Source organism: Artemia sp. Qi Xiang Cuo, chromosome 11 (assembly GCF_049724085.1).
Source record: "Artemia sp. Qi Xiang Cuo chromosome 11, ASM4972408v1, whole genome shotgun sequence".
Taxonomy (NCBI): domain Eukaryota; kingdom Metazoa; phylum Arthropoda; class Branchiopoda; order Anostraca; family Artemiidae; genus Artemia; species Artemia sp. Qi Xiang Cuo.
This window is the reverse complement of record NC_142804.1, coordinates 38,336,016-38,359,679: the sequence shown is the minus strand read 5'-3', so window position 1 is coordinate 38,359,679 and position 23,664 is coordinate 38,336,016. Positions and strand designations below refer to the sequence as shown.

At 35.0% G+C, this 23,664-nt stretch overlaps 1 protein-coding gene and 1 pseudogene across 1 annotated transcript in view; one reads left to right on the top strand and one right to left on the bottom strand.

The window, feature by feature from the left end:
- Positions 1–23,008, bottom strand: part of LOC148946954 (uncharacterized) — a 138,741-nt gene extending 115,733 nt beyond the window's left edge. The window contains exon 1 of the mRNA XM_089096467.1: positions 22,380–23,008. Within this exon, the coding sequence (XP_088952593.1) occupies positions 22,380–23,008 (629 nt within the window). The remainder of the gene's footprint in view (positions 1–22,379) is intronic.
- LOC148946955 (small nucleolar RNA U3) lies at positions 20,369–20,544 on the top strand (annotated as a pseudogene).
- Positions 23,009–23,664: the final 656 nt, after the last annotated feature.

The window sequence follows — 23,664 nt, the reverse complement described above, 5'->3', positions numbered from 1 at the left end:
GGGGAAGGACACACTGGAACGGGGGGAGCGATAGATATTTGGCAAGAAAAAAAGTTAAATGATTATGTGCCTTCATGTCCACTAATGCATTGACTGGTATATAATAATTTTATTTTTTTTTGAAGTTTAGGTGATATGATAATGTATAAAGTTTTAAGATTTATATGTTTTATGTTTTTGTATTAAAATATCACCGAGTGGAGAGGAGGAGGGGAGGAAAAAAAAGTAACAACTACCTCTGAAAAATGTTGAACAAAATTCCTCCTGTTGACACACTGTGGTCCTACCCACAGGAAACTTGGGCATAAGAATTTATTCTGTTTTCTATTCCATGTTCACTCAAGAAATTCAGCTTTGATAGAAACTACGCATACTTTCAGTATCCAACAAATATCTGACAGCGTTAGATAGGTTAAAAATAAGTGTTATTTTCTTATCTTTTATCAAAAATCTTAAATACTACTGAAAAAGTAAGAGAATTCCTGTCAATCTCTTTCACGCTTGAGACCATTCATGAAAATACTTTCCTACGAAAACTTTTCCACCAAATAACTACCAAACTTTTTCGTTGTCAGAAATCAGAACATTTACATCACATTCTTAATGTATTTAAGACAATTTAGCTAAAACTCTCCATCTTCTTTGCTTGGCAACTGACGACAAAAAATAGAAATTCTCATATGATTTTTACTTTGTCTTCAAAACTCAAGAATGATCGAACACTGTCGGATGGATTTTTAATTGCCCTTATTTTGAAAGGGAGACTGTTTTTGCAACTTACATCTTACAAAACATACCATGTTTTGAATTCGTGGCCAAATTAGCCAGTGAAATATCTTGTTCGCTTGTCGTATAATCGATTCTTTTAGCAATTAAAGTCATTATGAGCTTCTGCACATATTGAATAAAAGGCTAACTTGATAAAAACAGGGACTTCATACTTGACCTAAATTGAAATAGAAAATGGAAAAAAGGAATTCGTGATATGGGAGACATGGGAGACCAATGGAGACCAAATACCAAATACAAAGGAGACGTGATATGGGAGACCAAATACGGCAAACTGTAGCAATTTATCTCAATCAGCTTCAAATGTACTTTTTCTACAGGATTTGGCCGAACGGAGGGCCATTAGATCCAGCACTTTGAAAGACTTCATCTAAGTTCGTACAGTTTAAAGGGTAGTATACCGGCAATAGATGTCACAATTCAAACAAACACGCCTTACAATTCAAACAAACATCTGTCATACCATGGGAAAGTTACTTAGGGGGCTGGGTCTATCGCCCCAGAGTAATCATTGACCACAAACATTATCCTGAATACTGCAAAATTACCGGGATTTGCCAATTTTAATAGTATACTTCGCTTTTTGACAGAGGAATCAGGAAAAATTACAGATTTGCTTCCTTAAACTGATTTTTTTTTTTATTTCTATGACTTGTGTGACTTATCTTTTTGTCCGTCGAATTCAATAAAACTTAGTAAAATTAGGCTCCTTCCCCCCGGCCGGAATTCTGCGTGTTTTGATAGGTATTAGCCAAAGTAATAGAATTGGCATAAAAAGAGCGACACGCCTTCCAAAGTTTTCTTCGGCCGCGTCACATAAAACGGATGATTTTAGAAAGTTGGGAGAGAGCTCATTTGATCGGACGTTCTAGTCCTATTTTTGGGAGCTGAAACGGATCGAAGAATATCCATCCACAATTTCATAGCCCTTTGTTCCTTCAACAACCGCTTCAGCCCCACGTTGCATTCGATTAGAATATCAGGCTATAGTAGCCATCTTATTTAGAACGATCGAAAGATCCATTCAGCGTCCCTTCCAATGGGACATGGTCAATGCAGCCTTCGGAACAAAGACCCTAAACTGTTTCAAATAGCCTTTATAAAACAGAGGCTTCAAAGACATATCTTTGTCAACACAATTGTGTTGATCTTAGTCAACGACTACAAAAAAAAAGTTTTTTTTAGCTGAAAGTAAGGAGTGACATTAAAACTTAAAACGAACAGAAGTTTTTCCGTATATGAAAGGGGCTGTCTCCTCCTCAACGCCCCACTCTTTACGCTAATGTTTTTTATTGTTTTAAAAATTCGAGTTGTGAGAAAGAGTAAAACTTTAGCGTAAGAGCGGGGCGTTGAGGAGTGGACAGCCCCTTTCAAATACGGAAAAATTTCTGTTTGTTTTATTTTTAATGTCGCTCCTTACTTTCAGTTAAAAAAAGACTTGTTTTTTATTTAATTTCTGAACTTTTTTGAGTTAAGACAGGTTTTGCATTTGGCTCACCGTACATGAATAATTAAAACGAAATTTTAATATTAATTTTACTTTTTTTTAACTAATAATAACCTTATAATAAACTAAGTTTGATTTGTGTTCCAATTGCTTAAGTTGACTCCTCAATCATAAAGGATGTTTAATTAGAATAGTAACCTCTTTTAAAAGTTAAAAAAGAAATTTTAGCGTAAGAGTGAGCTATTGAGGAGAGGCAGCCGTCTTATATACGTAATTAAATAAAAAAAACAAGTTTTTTTAACTGAAAGTAAGGAACGACGTTAAAACTTAAAACGAACAGAAATTATTCCGTATATGAAAGGGGCTGTCCCCTCCTAAACGCCTCTCTATTTACTATAATTTTTTACTCTTTATAACAAATTTTTTTTTTAAAACAATAAAAATTTTTAATTTATCAAAAATATTTTTTTTAAAAAAATAAAAAAATTTAGAGTAACGAGCGCGGCGTTGTGGAGGGGACCGCCCCTTTCATATACGGAATAATTTCTGTTCGTTTTAAGTTTTAATGTCGCTCCTTACTTTCAGTTTAAAAAACTTGTTTTTGTTATTTAATTTCTGATCGTTTTTTAGTTAATGCAGCTTTTATTTGCATAAAAATTTTACTTTTTCTTTTGCTAAATGGATGTCTTTACAAATTAACTTACCTAACTAACTTCTATATTCGTATATTTTTCTTCTGGCAAAAAATACAAAGTTGCAGATTTTTGCAGATATGAGCTTGAAACCTATGTAATAGGGTTTTCTGATACGCTGAATCTGACGGTGTGATTTTCATTAAAATTCTTTCACTTGTAGGGGATGTTTCCCCCTCTTTAAAAAATCGAGTAAATTTTCTCAGGCTCGTAGCCTTTGATGAGTAATACTAAACTTAATAAAATTTATATATTTAGGATCAGCATTATAAACACATTCTTTTGATACATTTATTAACATCAAAATTACGTTTTTAAAAGTTTCGATTACTATTGAGCCGTATCGCTTGTTTTTTTATTGTTTTTTTATTACGTATATGTTATTACGTATATGAGGGGGTTCTGTCCTTATTCAAGACCACTCTCTTTACGTTAAAATTTAAAAAAAAATTTGATTAACAAACCCCTGACTCACACAGGCCATTTAATTAGAAGATATATCTCTTTTGAAAGCACTAAAAAAAAAACTGTAGCGTAAAGAGCGAGGTATTGACTTGGGGGAGAACCCCTCACATACGTTATAATTTCTGTTCGTTTTAAGTTCTAATATTCCTTCTTACATTTCAGTTGAAAAAACTTGTTTTTTTTTATTTAATTTCTGATCGTTTTTTAAATAATACTTGGAAATCCGGCGCCCCCTTCATAGAAATGTCCCTTACCCCAAAGAAACATCCTCCACGGAAACATTCTCCAGAGTAACTCCCTCCTCTAGCCCCCCCTCCAGAAAAAATCCTTCCTGAAAATGGTTGTATACTTCCCAATAACCAATAAATAATGCTGGCAAGTCCGGCGCCCCCTTCATGGCGATTTCCCTTCCCCCATGAAAACTTCCTTCATGAACAGATCCTCCAACATAATCCCCGACCCACCCTTCCCTCCCACTAGCAGAAAAAAACCTCCTGAAAACTTCTGTATACTTCCGAATAACCAATACTATATGTTAACATTGGGTAAAGTTCATATCTTTTAGCCCTCCTCTGGGTACTTCGGGGAATTAAGTCATTCTAAAAGACATAGTTATCATATTTTCGACCATGCTGAACAAAATGGCTATCTCAAAATTTTGATCGGGTGACTTTGGGAAAAAAATGAGTGTCGGAGGGGGCCTAGTTGCCCTCCATTTTTTTGGTCACTAATAAAGGGAACCACAACTTTTAATTTCAATTTGAATGAGTCCTCCCACGATATTCAAGGACCACTGGGTCGATACGATCACCCCTGGGGAAAAAAAACAAACAAACAAACAAACAAACAAACAAATAAACAGGCATCCGTGATCTTTCTTCTGGCAAAAAATGGAAAATTCCACATTTTCGTAGATAGGAGCTTGAAACCTCTACAGTAGGGTTCTCTGATACGCTGAATATGATGGTGTGATTTTCATTAAGGTTCTATAACTTTTAGGGGTCTTTCCCCCTTTTTTCGAAAATCAGCCAAATTTTCTCAGGCACGTAACTTTTGATGGGTAAAATTAAACTTAATGAAAGTTATATATTTGAAATAAGAATTAAAATCTAATTCTTGTGATGTATCTATTGGTATCAAAATCCCGTTTTTTAAAGTTTCGGTTACCATTGAGCCGTGTCGCTACTTACTTACAGTTCGTTACCACGAACTGTTTGATATTTGCTGTTTATTCTATATTTTAATGTTGCTTCTTAATTTCAGTCGAAAAAACTTATTTTTTTATTTAATTTGTGATTGTTTTTAAATAATGTCGGGAAATCCAGCTCCCCCTCCATCGAAAATTCCCTTCCCCCACGAGAAATTTTTCCATGTAAAGATTCTCCAATGAAAGTCACCTGTTGAGCAATTCTCAAATGACTGAAATGAACGAAAGAAAAGATCTTTAAAGATATACATAATAATTTATGTTTGTTTTAACTTTTAATGTTATTCCTTACTTTCACTTGAAAAAAACTTGTTTTCAAACAGTTCGTGGTAAAGAACTGTAAGTAAGGAGCGACCTGGCTCAATGGTAACCGAAACTCTAGAAAACGCGTTTTTGATACCAATAGATACATCAAAAGAATCAGATTTTAATGCTGATTTCAAATATATAACTTTCATCAAGTTTAGTGCTACCCATCAAAAGTTACGAGCCTGAAAAAATTTGCCTGATTTTCGAAAAAAGGGGGAAAGACCCCCAAAAAATTATAGAACCTTAATGAAAATCACACTATCATATTCAACGTATCAGAGAACCCTATTGTAGAGGTTTCAAGCACCTATCTACAAAATGTGGAATTTTCTATTTTTTGCCAGAAGAAAGATTACGGATACGTGTTTATGTGTTTTTTTGTTTTTTTTCTTTTTTTTTCCCCAGGGGGGATCGTATCGACCCAGTGGTCCTAGAATATCGTGGGAGGGCTCATTTGAACGGAAATTGTAAGCTCTAGTTTCCTTTTTAAGCGACCAAAAAAAATGGGGGGCAACTAGGCCCCGTCCCACGCTCATTTTTTTCCCAAAATCGCCCGATAAAAATTTTGAGATAGCCATTTTGTTCAACACGATCGAAAATATGATAAATATGTCTTTTAGGAAGACTTAATTCCCTAAAGGTCCCAGAGGCAGGGCTAAAAGTTATGAACTTTACCCACTGTTAACATCTAGGCCTAGTATTGGTTATTGGGAAGTATACAGAAGTTTTCAGGAGGGTTTTTTTCTGGTAATGGGACGGAAGGGTGGGTTGGGGGTTATGTTGGAGGATCTTTCCATGAAGGAATTTTTCATGGGGGAAGGGAAATTGCCATGAAGGGGGCGCCGGACTTGCCAGCATTATTTATTGATTATTGGGAAGTATACAGACATTTTCAGGAAGGATTTTTTTCTGGAGGGGGCTAGAGGATGGGGTTACTCTGGAGAATCTTTCCGTGGAGGATGTTTCTTTGGGGTAAAGGACATTTCTATGAAGGGGGCGCCGGATTTCCAAGCATTATTTAAAATACGATTAGAAATTAAATTAAAAAAAACAAGTTTTTTCAACTGAAAGTAAGAAGCAGCATTAGAACTTAAAACGAACAGAAATTATAACCTATGTGAGGGGGTTCTTCCCCAAGTCAATACCTCGCTTTTTACGCTACAGTTTTTTTAGTGCTTTCAAAAGAGCTATCTATTCTAATTAAACGGCCTTTGTGATTCAGGGGTTTGTGAATCAAATTTTTTTAACTTTTAACGTAAAGAGCGTGGTATTGACTAAGGGGGAGAACACCCTCATATACGTAATAACATATACGTAATAAAAAAAACAATAAAAAAAAAAGCGATACGGCTCAATAGTAATCGAAACTTTTAAAAACTTTAAAAATTTTGATGTCAATAAATGTATCAAAAGAATGTGTTTATAATGCTGATTCTAAATATATAAATTTTATTAATTTTAGTATAACTCAACAAAGGCTACGAGCCTGATAAAATTTACCCAATTTGTTACAGAGGGAGGGGGGAAACATCCCCTACAAGTGAAAGAATTTTAATGAAAATCAAACCGTCAGATTCAGAGTGTCAGAAAACCCTATTACATAGGTTTCAAGCTCATATCTGCAAAATCTGCAACTTTGTATTTTTTGCCAGAAGAAAGATTACGAATATAGAAGTTAGTTATGTTAGTTAATCTATAAAGACATCCATATAGCAAAAGAAAAGTAAATTTTTTATGCAAATTTTTTTTACTTATTCAATGACGTTTAGCCAAAATAAAAGCTGCATTAACTAAAAAACGACCAGAAATTAAATAAAAAAAACAAGCTTTTTAAACTGAAAGTAAGGAGCGACATTAGTTGCGACCTGGCATGCTCTCAAGTATTATATGGATATTAAATATTAAAAAAAACAAGCTTTTTTAACTGAAAGTAAGGAACGACATTAAAACTTAAAACGAACAGAAATTATTCCGTATATGAAAGGGGCTGTCCCTTCCTCAACGCCTCGCTCTTTACGCTAAAGTTTAAATCTGTCACACAACTTTATTTATTGAAAAAGTAAAAACTTTAGCATAAAGAGCGAGGTGTTGAGGAGGGGACAGCCCCTTTCATATACGGAATAATTTCTGTTAGTTGTAAGTTTTAATATCGCTCCTTACTTTCAATTTAAAAAACTTGTTTTTTTTATTTAATTTCTTATTTAATAACAACCGCAAGCCGAAGACATACAATATCTTTGGTTTATTATCATATAAAAATCATAGTTATGAAGCTGCTTAAGGTAAAATTAAATGCTATGATAGGCCGGAAAATAACACGAACAAATTGTTGCGTATATCGGCCATTATTTAGCAAGATTCAAAATTTAGCGTAAAGAGCGAGGTATTGACGAGGGGGCGAACCTCCTCATGTTTGTAATGTGGGGGGGGGGTCGACCCTGAATCATAAAAGTCGTTTAATTTGAATAAATAGCTCTTTTGAAATGACTAAAAATGCTTTAATGTAAAGAGTGAGGTATTGACGAGGGGACAAACCCCCTCATATACGTAATAATTTCTCTTCGTTTTAAGTTCTAAGGTTACTTCTTACTTTTAGTTGAAATAAACTTGTTTTTTTTTAATTTCTGATTGTTTTTTTAATAATGCTGGGAAATTCAGAGCCCCCTTCATGGAAATTCTCTTCTCCCATGAAAAATTCTTCCATTGAAAGATCCTCCCACTTCACCCAATCCCTCAACCCCTCCCCCACCAGAAAAAAATCCCCCTGAAAACGTCTGTATGCTTACCAATAACCAATACTATATGTAATCATTGGGCAAAGTTCATAAATTTCAGTCCTTCCCCCCGGGACTGTGGAGGATTAAGTCGTCTTCAAAGACATACTTATTAGATATTTCAACTACGATGAACAAAATGGCTATCTCAAAATTTTGATCCGGTGACTTTGGTAAAAAATGGGCATGGGAGGGGGCATATTTGCCCTCCAATTTTTTGTCACTTAAAAAGGGGACTAGGACTTTTAACTTACATTCCAATGAGCCCTCTCGCGAAATTCTAGGACCACTGGGTCAATACGATCACCCCTGGAAAAAAAAAACAATAAAAAACAAACAAATAAACACGCATCCGTGGCCTTTCTTTTGGCAAAAACTACAAAATTCCACATTTGTGCAGATAGGAGCTTGAAACCTTGACAGTCAGATTCTCTGATACGCTGAATCTGATGATGTGGTTTTTATTAAGATTCTATGACTTTTAGGGGGTGTTTCCCCCTTTTTTAAAATAAGGCAATTTTTCTCAAGCTGGTAACTTTTGATGGGGAGGACTAAGCTTGATGAAACTTATATATTTAACATCAACATAAAAAGCAGTTTCCTTTGGTGTATCTACTGATATATAAATTTCATTGGTCGTTCTTAAAGAATTGGTACAAAAAGTCAAACTTTAGCGTAAAGAGCCACGGATCTAATATAAAGAAAAATTTCTGATCATGTTGCGTTTTAATGTGCTTCTTACTTCCGGTTTAAAAAATTTGATTATTCATTTAATTTCTCATCGTTTTTCAAATAATGCTGGGAAATTCGCCTCCCTCTCGGTAGAAAATCATACCCACCAAAATCACTGAACAGTGTACGTAGGTTGCCAATGGGCAAGTTTCGTAACTAACAGACCTTTCTCTAAGGGCCATGGTGAGGGTCATGTCATCCCCAGAAGTATAGTTATTGGACTATTTCAACTGTGGTGAACAAAATGGTCATCTCAAAATTTTGATTGGATGTCTTTGAGAAAAAAATACCTGGGATGGGGGGCTAGTTGCCCTACAATCTTTTTGGTCACGGAAAAATGGCAGTAAAACTTTTAATTTCAGTTTGAATGAATCCTCTCCCAATCTTCTAGGACCATCGGTTCGACATAATCACCCCTGGGAAAAAATAAATAAAAAACAAGCAAACACATCTCCCTGATATTTCCACCCTTTTTGAAAATCAGACAAATTTTCTCAGGCTCATAGCTTTTGATGGGTTACATTAAGCTTGCAAAGAAAATTCTTGCTGCTTTGGAAATTTGGAGGTTTTATTTATGAACACCTTTTCGTACCCTATTGTATAAAGGGCAAAAGGGCAAAATAGGGCAACAATAATCGTCTGCACTCCTGCGGTACCCAGTTTCTCAGATTTTTGGCTCAAATCTAGGCGCGCTTTTGTCATTGTTGAAATGAGCATTGTAGCTGCTCGCTAAGACACTTTTGACCTTTTTTAAGAAGGGTATATTCATGTATCCATAACGTTAGCTTAAATCTCTTCAATATACTACATTGGTTTTGCGGCCTAATTAATAAAGTGAGTTGCAAAAAAAAGATAGGCAAATTGCATGGAAAATAATGGGAATGAGAGGGAGCCGTGAAACATCTCAGGCTTTTGGGATTTGGGTGGCAGGGCAAAGGTTCCTCCCCCGCTTACGATCTTGTCTAAGCAGAGAATAGCTCAACTGTCGTTTACGTACTTGGACTGCAAGAATTGTGATTCCATTTATTCAAATGGTTTGCATTAGTGCGTGCACGGAGTCTTCATGACTGTACCACCTCAGCCCTCAATATTTTGGGATCGTAGGAAATTCTTTCTCCGAATTTTTTTTTCTCGAATGAAGCTAGTCAATAGCAAAGAAACAATAAAGTAGTGAAATAGCGCAGAAAATAAAGCAAAAAACGATTATGGGAAAAAAGTAAAGTCTTGGGATTTCGGCAATGGAGAGGCTTTCGCCGACCAAAAGTGCCCCTACCTTGCATGCTCTGCCTGAACAGAGAATAAGTTGACTACCGTGTATACATTTCCAATGAAAGAGTTTTGAACTATTTTCTTTTAAAAAATTCCAATAGGTCAGCATGGAGGGAACTCTTGTGGCCATTTTCCTCCGTCCCCTCTACAATATCAAGATGTGTGCAATGTTTAGTGAAATTTTTGGTCTCGTATAACTAATTTTTACGCGTGTCCCCTCCCCCGAATTAAATATTTGCCTACATGCCTGGTTCCCTGTACAAAGTTTTTCGTATTGGTAATCTCACTCAAATGAAAACAAAGTCACAATTTTTATCTGTCCTGAATTCTAAACGTTTTCTACACAAGAGATAACAAGAGGTAAGATGCGCGCTCTAAACAAGAGGTTTAGCATAGCCAGTATGACCGCAATTTCTAGGATATCCAAAGATTTAAGTAAGCCTATTGGTTTTAAAACGTTCTAATAAAATCTCAATTATATACCTTTAACTTATAAGTTCATTTAAATAACTAGCTGAACAACAATATGATATTGAATGTAATGTCTTTGCGTTTCTGTCTCTGAAAAGGCAAAAAAAAGACATGAAATAGCTTTAGTAACCGAACACTCCTTTTTCTACTTTTTTATTTAAGTATTGTCAAGAATATGTAGGCAACTGTAAGGCAACTGCAAGAACGGTAGGCAACTGCAAGTAAAACTTATGTCCTGGAGCGAAAAATCATTTGGCTTCTTTATATTGATCATCAGCTATGAACAATTGAAATAAATTACAAAACGGTATGCTAGCAAGTTATCAACTAAATTTATTGATAGATAAGCAAATTGTGGTAATTTTTCAGACTGTTAAGTTTTACATAAATCCAAATTAATACACAGCTTTTTAGGATCATTAAACATTTTATATGATGGTAATCGAACGTTCATTGCTTTGACTTGAATCTTTGGTGATGCTTATGACGCAAAATAATAATAGCTAACCCACTGTTTCCACCAGAAGTTAAGTATCGGGATTTAAGTAAGTTAAGTAAGATTATGCCTTTCATGGTTTCATTGATCGCTGCAAGCTAGTAAAGGAGGATTTTTAAAGGACTGATTTTCATTGGCTTTGAACCCGCTATAGTACTTAGCACTTGTATTTAAATCAATTTTGGGTACTTTCCCATTTTATGGGCCTCTCTAAAAAGTCAAGTTTGGTTAATGATAATGAAATAAAATAAAATAGGATGAATATATAATAGTTTATAATCAAGTTTGTGCTATATATTTCCACATTAGGGGGGGAGGGGGGTAAATCATTGCATATATTAAATACGGAACCTAACCTATGTACCTTCCCCGCCCCTAAACAAAAAAAAAACACAGTTTGATATCGTATACGGAATGCAAACCAAGCCAAAATCTAAACTGAAATGTTTAGTGCGGTCGTAGACAGTGAGAAGCTGGAATAGCGGAAAGTCTACAAAAGCTAGAAATCGTTTGAAATACATGCAGTTGCTGTTATTTTGCTTATACTTTAGATATTTTTCTGGTACATAGATATGTTTCATGAGCTACTTGGTATATGTTTTCAACCATTTTCATCTACCCTATGCCCTTAAAACACCGTAGTCCTGACATGAATTCTTGTAGTAGGGACGAAGTAACAGAGAAATCACTTTATTTTATGCATGTTCTGCAACCCAGGTTTAGGTCAAGCAATTTCTATTTTGCTTTTCTGTTACATACCAAAGAATGCTAATCATGGAGCACAACTTCACAAAGTTGTGTTTATCCTTATTTCAATGCATTGTGAACATACATTAACTAGAGTTAATCGCGGTTTCACGTTGTCATTCCGCAACATGAGCTATTTAACGTAAAAATGTAAAAACAGTATGCAATTTATCAACAGGAACTAATTCACCAATTCGAAACAAGTTTACATATTCACAAATCTTAAATATAGTTTAAGTAACCCCAGTTACTAAGTCAATGTGAAACCACTGTAATACTCCAAAACTACGCATAATTCCTTATGCTCCGTTTTTCATGTGACTCGTACTCATTCTTCACACTTCATATACTATAGTTGAAGAATAGAGAACGATTTTCAGTTACAATTTTTAGTTCGTGTATGCAAACTAAAAAATAGTAAAAGTATTTGGAAAATCTCCTCGATAGATAGCTTAATTCGTCAATGGCTCAATTTTGCTACCTAGCCTCAGAAATAAGAAGAGCTGATTGAACTGGAATTTATATAGTTTTAAATACAAGCTTAAAAGGGCTGTACATGGCTTAAGTTATGATATTTTAATATCTTGGATAAGAGCTATGAATAATATCGTAACAGCTATTATGATGTTGGTTCTACCTGACAATACACATAATTCTGTTTCGACGATAGGAATTCGTTTATAGTAATAATAATATTTTTTTTTTTTTTTTTTTTTTATTATTATTATTATTTTTCTTTTTGAGTCTATTTAATATAATTAATAAATTTAGTTTATTTATTCTAATTTTTTCTATAGTTTCCAGTTTATCTATATTTTCTTTTCTTCTCCTTCATATGGGAGTAAATGATCATTTTAAATTTTCTTTTGTTTTTTATCTCTGAGTATGTAATTCATATGTCGTCCCTCTTTGTACAGGCCAATGAGCCTTTGAGGGATTAATAACATGTAATATTGTATGTGTATTTAATGAAGAATAAAACTTATCTTATCTTATCTTGGTTGTAAAGTTAAAATTTATCTTAAATTGAAAGATAAAATCGAGCGATATTTACACAGCTCAGGGCACATCTGCCATTTTCCTGTTTCAACATGTTTGAGATAACATTTAGCACTGTTTTGTATAATTGTGCAGTGCGCTGATGGTCACAAGTTTACATTCCGCAGTCTCGCTTGTGGTCGGTGTCCATACATCGTTGCTTCGGGATTGATTTTTGGGAAAGTTTTGGACTATTAATTTGAAATGCCCAAGACACTACTGTCGCAACCGTCAGATTTTGTTTACGATCCTATCAGAACATTTCAGATGCCTTGGCACCACCTCATTTGTCAAAAAGTCGGTGTAGCCAGGGCTTCCACTCTCGAATCATAAAATTCGGGTATAAGTCTTAAAAATTCGGGGACAAGTCTTCAAGATTCGGAGAATTTTCGGGGGAAAAACGAAATGGAATTTCGTTGCGAAAACATGGGAGCCAAAATTAGTTTTAGCTTCGTTTTCGGGCTTAAGTAGAGCTTGGATCTGCGTATTGAATCACGCCTTTTACAGAGTAGGTTTTAGAGCCAAAAGCACGGGACTGGAACCCGTAGCTGAAAATTCTTACTGCGGATATTGCGTCAATAACGTCAGAATTGTTTTCAAATTAAAAAAATAGTGAACACATGTGAGCTGTAAATAGCAGCAGCAATTTTTCATTAATTTCAGTAATTTAATAATAATATTTGAAAACAAAAAAAAATGTTGTTTGCAGTTTGTAGATAGGTAAATTAAATAGACAAAATTCAACCCTTAAGTAAGAGGCAACATTAAAACTAACAGAAACTAAATTAAAAAAGTAAATTTAAACTTAAATTAAAAAGGGAATTTTTACGACAATTGACACATTCGTGGTTTTTCATGCTGATTCTAAAGTTCTAGGTGTTTACCCCCCCCCCCCCGGAAAATCTGGCCCGTGGAAAAAATTAAAATTCTCTCCCCACCCCCCACCTCACCCTCCAAAAAAATACCCCCACTGAAAATACTCCCCCGCTGAGAATACACTTCGGAAAATACCCAATCTCCTGTGGAAAATACCCCCTCGGGAACATACATTTTTGTTATTGTTTGTTTCTACTATGTTTTCCATTCTTTTCGTTACCTCATGATTACTATATATAGTCACCGACTGGCGACTAACCCCCACCCCTCCCACCACCCCTGCGGCCGTCCATGTTCCAAATATAGTACTTATTACAGTCTTATTTTTATATCAGCCCATCTAATGCCTGGAGATGATAGCTATAAGCTACAAATCATGCAAAAGTTATTTATTCTTTTTCTTCACACTAACATTATTTTGCATTATTAACCAACGGTTCGTGATAAATAAGTCCGAAAATAATATGAAAATTCACAAGAAAACAACATGATCCTAAAAGCCAAATTTTTACTTTAAGCTGTGATGTAACCTTTTTTATGAATAATATTTTTGGGGTCAATTCCGTTCAAATCCCCTATTTCCCGACCTTGTACATAGTATAGAGCTAAATTTCAGCTCATTAGGAGGGGTCGGGGGAGAGAGTTATGGTGCAACTTTTACGGTAAGAAGATTGTATCTAGGGACAGTTTTTAAGAAAAAATACAGTTCTTCCGCATTTTCTTTATATTCTTTTGTTTCTATCTCAGGATTATCATTCATACAGGGTTACTAATTATTCAAGCATTAGAAGTTGTAAAGGCAGGCTTAGATAAATAAACAGATTTAATAGGTCATCCCTAATTTGAGCAGAATATATTTTCCGTAAAATTTCCTTCGCCTAACTAACAGCTTTGCAACAGCGTAAAAAGATCCTAAAACTGTAGTTTAAAATGATACGCTCACTGAAAATACCACACCGGTGAAGGGACAAGAATAATAATTGTGAGGGGATTGGAAGGTGAACATGATTGAGGATAAAAGGTGGCATGACAAATACAATTCTCAGATAAAAAAGAAAAGAACTTAATTTGTACACGCCAAATGAAACAAAAATTTCAATGGTAAGGATTCCTGGCAAAAAGATCAATTCCTTCAATATATCATGCGTTCATGCATTATGTAATAAACATTAATAGCCTACAGTATGTCCAAAACCAAAAATAGCAAAAAAAGAAATTAACTCACGATCCGGCTTTCAAAACAATTCCCCTTCTTTATAAGTTCATTTCAAAACCCAAAATCCAACTGAAGGTTCCATTAAACAACTTCAAGTATAATTCTTGAATAATCCTGTCAAGATTGTCTTACCACGAGTAATGTAAATGAAAGAATCTTATAACATTCGGAATACTGTATTCGAAGTTTAATCTAAATTCAGGAAAATGAAACTTTTCTGAACACATGAAGAACCGTCTACGCTTAAATTGTATCTGTCTGGATTTTATGCAAAGTAACACAGGAGACGAAAATTAACGAACAAGAGAGCAGTGAAAAATTATGGTATGTAAACTAATATTTGATAGGGATAGTCACTAGGGGTGACACCGTGATTGCCTGATTTTCGGGAAAATTTCGCGGATTCGGGGAACCACGTTTTTTTTTTCAGGGAGACGCATAGATTTTCGGAGAAATCCTCGAAAATTCGGGGATAGCGGAAGCCCTGGTTGTAACCGATGTTTGTAAGCGATGGAAGCCGCCACATCTCGAACGTGAAGAGGTTGCTCTCGTTGCTATCTTCAGGGTTCAAGTGTCATACTCATACAAAACGACCGGCATAATCAAACTGTTGAAGAAGTAGACCTTTAACTGGTTCAAGATTCAAGAGGTAGCCACAGTTTCGTATTTTTGGTGCTGCTAGGTGTCTTACAGGTAGACAGTTAGATAGATTAGTCAAAAAATTCACAACAAATTTGAACAATAAAAGTACATACATCATCACATGCGTTTGACTGCTTCGATTATGATTTTAAGGACGTGGTTTGAACTATTAATTTGACAGGCAAGGCCACTGCAGCTGCAATCGTTTTATTTTGCTTACGATCGTAATCAGAAAAATGACTGTTTTTGTTATTATTTAATAGCCTATACTGATACAATCTGTATCAGTAATAACCGAAACGCTAAAAAATTAAAATTTAAAACAATACATGCGTCAAAACTGTTCACTCTTTATTTTTTATTTAAAATACATTACAATTTGATGAGTTTAAGGCTATCTATTAATATGTATTAGGATAGAACCAGTAAGGTTCTATGGCCGAGAAATACCTTACCGGCAATTAATAGCTGTCACGCTGTAAAAAAAATGAATCCCAACAAAATGTTTTGCTCGAATTCAAACAAGTCAAAAAAAATTCAATTTTTCTTTTGGAATTGGGACTTGCTTAGTGAACTCAAATAAGCAAAACAAGCAACTTTTTTCTGCTTAAACTGTGACTTGCTTATAGAATTCCGACAAATTTTGAAATTATTAAGATGTATGCACTTTTCAGTAGAAAAATTTTAATTTTCGACGCCAATACATTGTAGAAAAAATGGATTTCCAACAAAATGTTTTGCTCGAATTCAAACAAGTAAAAAAAACAACCAATTTTTCTTGCTTATTGCTTATTGAATTCAAACAAGCAAAAAAATCCAAATTTTCCGTTGGAATTGTGACTTGCTTATTGAATTCCGACAAATTATTGAAATTATTAAGATTTATGCACTTTTCAGTAGAAAAAAGGAATTCTCGACGTAATGGGTCAGATTAATCAAAATGGTTTGGACTTCACTAGTAGATTGAAATTTCTTGAATATTATATTGAATTTGACTATGGTGTCATTTAAAGTAAATTTATGTACAAATGTTCTTATGAACATGCAGTAATTTATGTACAAACAATTTTTGCTTATAATTAATATTTTGGAGCAATGGAGAAATATCATATGATTTTTTTAAATCACTTATCGCTTATGGAATAGTTACAGTGTATTAATAAAAGAAAAACAATCTATTCTTGCCTTTTCTATATAAGTACAAGACTGGACCAGGGGTAGCCACTGTCAGTAGAATTTACTAGATCTAGTAAAATAAAAAAATAGTAAATTTTGAGGATCTAGTAAATTTCCCAAAATCTAGTAAAAAGTCATGATTTGTAGTAAACAAAACTTTTGTTATTTTCCATGAATTCAGGGAAAAAATAGGGCCCATTCATTAAAAAGTCTGATTTCGATTATGTTAGATATTATGGCTACTATTGCCACGGCTTCCACTCTCGAATTCTAAAATTCGGTGATAAGTCTTAAAATTTCGGGGACAAGTCTTCAAAATTCGGGAAATTTTCGGGGGGAAAACGAAATGCAATTTCGTTGCAAAAATTTGAAGCCAAAATTGGTTTTAGCTTCGTTTTCAGGCTCAAGTAGGGCTTGGATCCGCGTAGTAAATCAAGCCTTTTACAAAGTAGGTTTTAGAGCCAGAGCACGGGATTAGAAACCATAGCTGAAAACTAATTGCTGGTATTGCGGCGAAAACTTCAAAATTGTCTAAGAAAAAATAGTGCACACATGTGAACTGTAAATACCAGTAGCAGTTTTTCATTAAGTCATCAATCTCAGTAATTCATTAATAATAATTAAAAACAAATATTGTTAGCGGTTTAAACAAAATTCAACCTATAAGTATGGGGCAACATTAAAACAAACAAGAACTAAATGAAATTGGTTTTTCATACTGGTTCTAATGTTTTAGGTGTTTACCCCCCCCCTTCCAGAAAATCCCCCCGCGGAAAAAAAATCGGGGTACTTGTTAAGAATCCAGTAAACACGCAAAGTACCACATCTAGAATCTAATGAAATCCTAATGAAAAACAGGTTTCCGCTGCCTTGTGAGGTATTGCTCACTCCGTGAAAAATGTTTAAACTTTAGTTTTTGGGGTTGAAGGGGCAAAAAAAAGGTACCTAGTTTATGCTAGGTTATATATTTAAAATATGCTATGCTTCCCCCCCCCCCCCACAATGTACAAATATATAGCCTAAATTTGTTTCTAAACTATTATATTTTTATCATACTTTGTTTTATTTCATTAGCATTAGCGAAACTTCACTTATCGCATGTTTACTAGATTCTTAACAAGTACCGAAACCGAAAAATACCCATCCCCCCTCACAAAAATGCCCCCCGCAGAAAATACTCTCCCGCTGAAAATACCCCCCGCAGAAAGTACCCCTGTGGTAAATACAATCGTAAAATACCCCCCCCCCCTGCGGAAAATGCATTTGTTTATTGTTTGTTTCTACTACGCTTTACTTTCCATTTGTTACCTTATAATTACTAGGTGGTCATCGATTAACTTCCACCTCTCCCACCAACCCTGCGCCCATCCGTGTTCCCAATATAGTACTTATTGCAGTCTCATTTTTTTATCAGCCCATCTAATACCTGGACATGATAGCCTTTAGGCTACAAATTATATAAAAGTTACTTATTATTTTTCTTCACACTAACATTATTTGGTATTATTAACCAGCAGTTCGTGATAAATAAGTCCAACAATAATATAAAACTTGACAAGAAAACAATATGAGTCTAATAACCAAATTTTTACTTTAAGCTGTAATGGAAATTTTGGGGTCACTTCAGCTTAAATCCCCTATTTCCCGACCTTGTGCATAGTCTATAGCTAAGTTTTACCTCATTATGAGGGGAGGAGGTGGTGCATTTTTTATGGTAAGAATATGGTATTTAGGGATAGTTCTCAAGAAGAAATAATTATATCCCAATTTCTTCAAATTAATTTGTTTTTATCTTAGAATTAGCCTTCATACAGGGTTACTAATTGTTCAAGCATTAGAGGGTGTAAAGGTAGACCTAAATATTTAAACAAGTTTACTTGGCTATCCCGAATTTGAGCAGAACATATATTCCGTAAAATTTTCTTTGCCTAACTAACAGCTTTGCAAGACCGTAAAAAAATCCTAAAACTGCAGTTTAAACGATAAAGGGTGGTGTGACAAATACAATTCTCAGATAAGAAAAAGAAAAGAAATTAAAATTTACACTACGGATTAAAGATCAATTTTAATTGTAAGAATTCTTAGCAAAAAGATCAATTCCTTCAATGTGTTATGTGTTCAATCATTAGGTATTAAACATTTGTGCAGTTAGTCCAAAACCAAAAATAACAAAAAAAACAAATTTTAAACTTATGATTCGGTTTTCAAAACATTTCTCCCTCTTTAGAAGTTCAATTTCAAAACCCAAAATCCAGCTGAGTATTCCGTTAAACAACTTCAATATAATTCTTGGCTAATTTTGTCAAGAGTGTCTTGACCTCGAATGACATAAATGTAAGAATCTTATAGAATTTGGAATACTGCATTCAAAATGGTTTTATCTAAATCCAGGAAAATGACACTTTTGTGAAAATATAAAGAACCGTCTATGCTTAAATTACATCGGCCTGGTTTTTATGCAAAGTACCACAGGAGACGAAAATTAACGAACAAAAGTGTAGTGAAAAATTATGGTATGTAAAGTAATGTTTGCTAGGGATAGTTACTAGGGGTGACACCGTGATTGAATGATTTTCGGGGAAATTTCGGGGATTCGGGGAACCAAATTTTTTTTCGGGGAGACACATCGATTTTCGGGGAAATCCCCGAAAAATCGGGGATAGTGGAAGCCCTGACTATTGCTCTCATTTTTGCGATTTCGCGTCAACCCTAGCGCTTAAAAATTTCTACTTTTCTCTTGGCTTCTTCTTGATACTCGCTTTGAAAGGCAAACTATTTAAAATCAGGACTGGTATGCCGGCTTAATTTGTTTTCAGAAAATTTTCACAGACTCTCATAACAGCTGCTACGTTTGTTAGTTAGCTTTGTCCCTTTTTAAAGACACTTCTGGAAACGGAGTCTATCAAGAAATGGAACCAAGTAGATCCCTTCAGTCAGAATTCGACACTACTTTAAATTCGGTTGAGGCCGAGTACGATTAAAGCATTTTAAGTGTGACATTTTTTTTTAACTGTGACTACATATTTTTCTTCTTACTTTTCAATTTTTATGATTTGTCTGACATGACGACTACTGACACAACGTTATATTTTTTAAACTAATTATTGTATGTTATATAAGTTTTCTTTTTCTTGGCAGCACTAGTCCAATTTGAGGTGGACTTTTTTATTTACATAATTTTACAACTAAACGGGTAGCCGATTACGTCATTTCCGTTTTGAAGTGACATACATTGTATTGGTTTTTGATTCCCTTGAATACGAACGAGAGAGAATCCAGAAAAAAATCAGTTAAAAAAAATCCTAAATTAATTGCTTTAAAATTTGCCAGAATTCTTTGTAAGCAGCTTATCCCTTATTTAAAGACCAGCCCAATTAGAGTTTTAAAACTGGCAAATTTCTTCATCAAAATGCAAAATTGAAGGGTTTAGATTTCAAACCTAAAAACAGAAACTGGGGACAAATTTTAAAAGCCGTCACTTTCAAACACACCTCAGATTCTAAGCACTCTATTGCCTGAATTGCTTCATGAATATGAGTTGCGGCTGTTTATCTTCGTAGGTTACTTTTTGATTTTTCAATATATCTGAATTTTATGATCTGCAGATCCTTGACAAATTTAAAATTGGGCTTCATGAGCAGAATTTTCAGAATCCAAGATTCCAGACTATTGTTTGACGTCATGGATACACCGCACCTGGAATATGACGCCTATCCAGCCGTACATCCAAATAATCCCAAAAAAGGATTTTTGAACTTATAGGTTTCCGGAATTTTCAATCATCCTATGAAAACAAAAGAAAAAAGGAAAAGAGAAAAAAAGGAAAAGAGAAAAAAAAGGAAAAAAGATTGCGTAAGTCCTATTGATTGTCCTCCTGTAGTAAAAACCGGTGCTTGATGGTGCGCGCCAAAAAAAAATTTGACGTTCAGTAAAAATAGATGCGATTTAGTAAATTTTTCCTCTCAGATTTAGTAAATTCTTCCATGCCAGGGTGGCAACCCTGACCGGACCTATTAAATGTTAATACCATACTTTACGGGATTATTTCTGTAGTATGATTACTTGGGTTTTACTGGAAACCGACGATTTCACTAACCTTCATGATAAGTGGAAAAGTTTGCTTCTGAGCAGGAGAAGGATCTGTTTGGACTTATATCTGAAACTGGTCATTGAGGAGCGTTCCTGGAAGCTGTCAGAACATCCAACTAGTTTATGGTTTAACAAAATTGTAGTCCCAATAAATTGAACAACGATAGTGATGGAAATCCAATTCTAGAACTGGAATACAACATGCAGTATTGCCAAGATTTCAAAGCAATAGGTACCACAAATTACACAAAAAAAGTACCAAAGACAAAAAAATTGTACCATATCCCCATTTTTTTCCATGTGTTACGCTTCGCGTAATACACGGATTGTTGGTGACGTTCAGTACTATCTATGAAAATTTTGTACAAGATATTTTCATTCACTTTCTTTCTCCATTCCTTCGTTTTTCCTTCTCTTCTAATACAGTATGTTATTCTTCAAAGTACTTGAAGAAATTGTTCAGAGTAACATATGTTATTACAGTAACATTTTACTACAGGCCAAAAAGAGTCCTTGTTTTTCAGCCATTTACGGCCGTTTATAGTACCGCCCTAAAATTGGTCCAAAATAACGATTTCAATACAAATCAGGGGCTAAAATCGAATTTTAATCTTGTATTCTTACAGAATATTGCCCAAAAGCAGTTCCTGGGACCTGTTTTTAATTTAATAGTTTGCTTACACATCCCCCTTTCTCCTTTTATGAAGATATCGACGGAGGGGAGGATCGCTCCTGTAGCCCAGTTCCCCTAATACACGCTACTGCCTACAAACAATAGAGAAAAAAAAAAAATTGAAACTGATTGAAGAAGTGACTGTGGAGGTTACTGTCTGGTGTAGCACGTACTGGAGATTTTAATGTTGAAACAATATTTTTCTCCAAAATACCTTAAAAATATCCTTTACTCACCTTATAAGGTCGAGTTGGATATATCCCCACAAATGGTACAATGGAGACCATGTCTTTCACTATTTTTCAAATCATTTTAAACGTCTAGATAACGGCATCTTTTATTTTAAAACTGGAACTGGCATTATAAACTTTGAGTTATCTGAGGTTCCAACTGCTCTGTACTACAAAAACTATACATAAAAAATGACCAAAAATATGACATTAAACATCACTATCTGAACCAGAGGCCATGGCAGTACTCGCAGTTGCAGATTTTCTGTACCCTTTTCCAGTATTTCACCAGTTGGGGTGTGCCAGTATGCTCATGGGGGGTTTCCAGTCCTTGGTAACTACTCGTTTAGCCCCCAGAACAGCATTAAGATTAGTAAAACCGAGTTTATTTCTCAATTCTGTTTTGTTTAAATTAACAGTTAAATAGACCCTCTCGGCACAAGCAGAAGAATGTAGTAGGCTAAGCATTTTCATCATAAATTCACCCAAGAATGGGAAACTTTTGACTCGAGGACCATCACTTCGATCTAGTACTTTAAACCAGAAATACACTGGGTCAGAATTTGCACATTTCTTGAGATCAGCGCAAAATGGCAGCGTTTGCCAAATTTGGAAAAAGGACGAGTAGTTGGAAAATGCTTAAGTTTGAGTGGTCAGGAGACATAGCTATCTTTGGGTCCAGTCTGTCTTAAGTTTTAGCCGACGAGTATTTTGAACTGAAAACCCTTTTCCTTATTTCGTCGCTCAATTCTATCATGCATTCGTATATGCCGTTTTAAAGGCAGTTGCCGCTGATAGTGAAATTTGGTTATTGATAACCTCTTCACGACTGCCACGGTCTACTTCTTTCACTTCTCGACACAACCGATTAAGGTCATTAGCAAATGATAGGCTATATGCAAGGAAAGCAAAATTAGCTTTGAATGTAGGAGACAGTAATTTTTCAAGTATAGCTGTGGCTTTGACTGGCTTGTTTCCTTCTTTAAAGCTTCCACTCCGAAAGAAAAGTGTCAAAAAATCCCATTGTTCGAGATACCGCACAATAGTTGGAATTCGGAAAAGCCACCTAGCTGTGAAATGGCGCAGGTCTTGAGGTCTTGACGGAATTCTTTGACGTCTGTAGGTAGCTTTTGACTTGCTGCTCTGGCACACAAATGGTTGGAGGGGTACGTACACCCAGAAACAAATAGGTTTAGCAAATCCAGCGAAAGCTTTTCTTGCACACCACCTAATGCCACCATCATCACCGATGCATTATCTGATGCGAAACTAATCAGATTCTGCTTTGGCACTCCAATCTTTTTAAACAGAACTTCTGTTTGCACTGTATATAGATCTTTAACTGTGCACTGCTGTACTTCAATCAATTGCAAGAATGAGTCCTTCACAACTTTCTTCCATCCACCATTCTTAGCCTCCTTCACTTCATCGAGATGACGAATAACAACAACTAGACTTTTTGAATTACTCACATCAGTACTTTTGTCAATGATTACCGAAAAACAGTTATTTTTCGTTAGGTTGCACAAGTCAACATAAGCTTCTCCAATTATTTTATTAATCACATGTGTAGTTTTTGTACGAATACACAGAACACACTTTGCTATTTCCAACTCAGAAAATGCTCTCTTTAAGGTTTTTGGAAGTTCTTTCATACTATTGATTGCCATTTATGCCTCGCCAGAAATCCACTTAAAATCCGTTTGGCCTGCCTGATTTTCTGACTTTGTAGAACCCTATCATTCTTTTCTATAGTATCTGTTGAGAACCGTACCATGGGAGCAGTACCAAGTGTTGCAGACATATTATTAAATGAGTAGGATTGCTTAGGTGGCCCCTAATATGAAAATACTACCTGATATATTGGTATTACACAGAATACAGCGAAGCTACCCTGTGTGCCCTTTGCCGATGTAATGTTTACTCTCAGGGTCAATATTCCAATTTGGTGGAAGTTTTCTTTTGTCATTCTGCTTCCTTGTGATAGCTTTCTTAGCTCCAGCAGTTGTTCCAACGTGTGATTCTACTTCATCAGTAACCGAAGCCGTTTCGTCATCTTTTAAACTGTTGCTACAGCTAGCATCAACTGTTGAGCTATCTGACTGAATTTCTTTTTCCCTTGCTAGACCAGTTCTCGCAGACCGGCTCAACTCTGAATCTGCAATAACACTCCCAACAGCCAGATGGCTTCTTATATTTTTGTCTCGATCTATAACTTCCACGTCAGAATACTGTTCTCTAATATTGGTCAAAATATGTGAGGTTGTATGAGATTCTTCTTTATTGCTTTTAGTACTGCTTATGGCCATGCTTTTTCTTTTTCTTA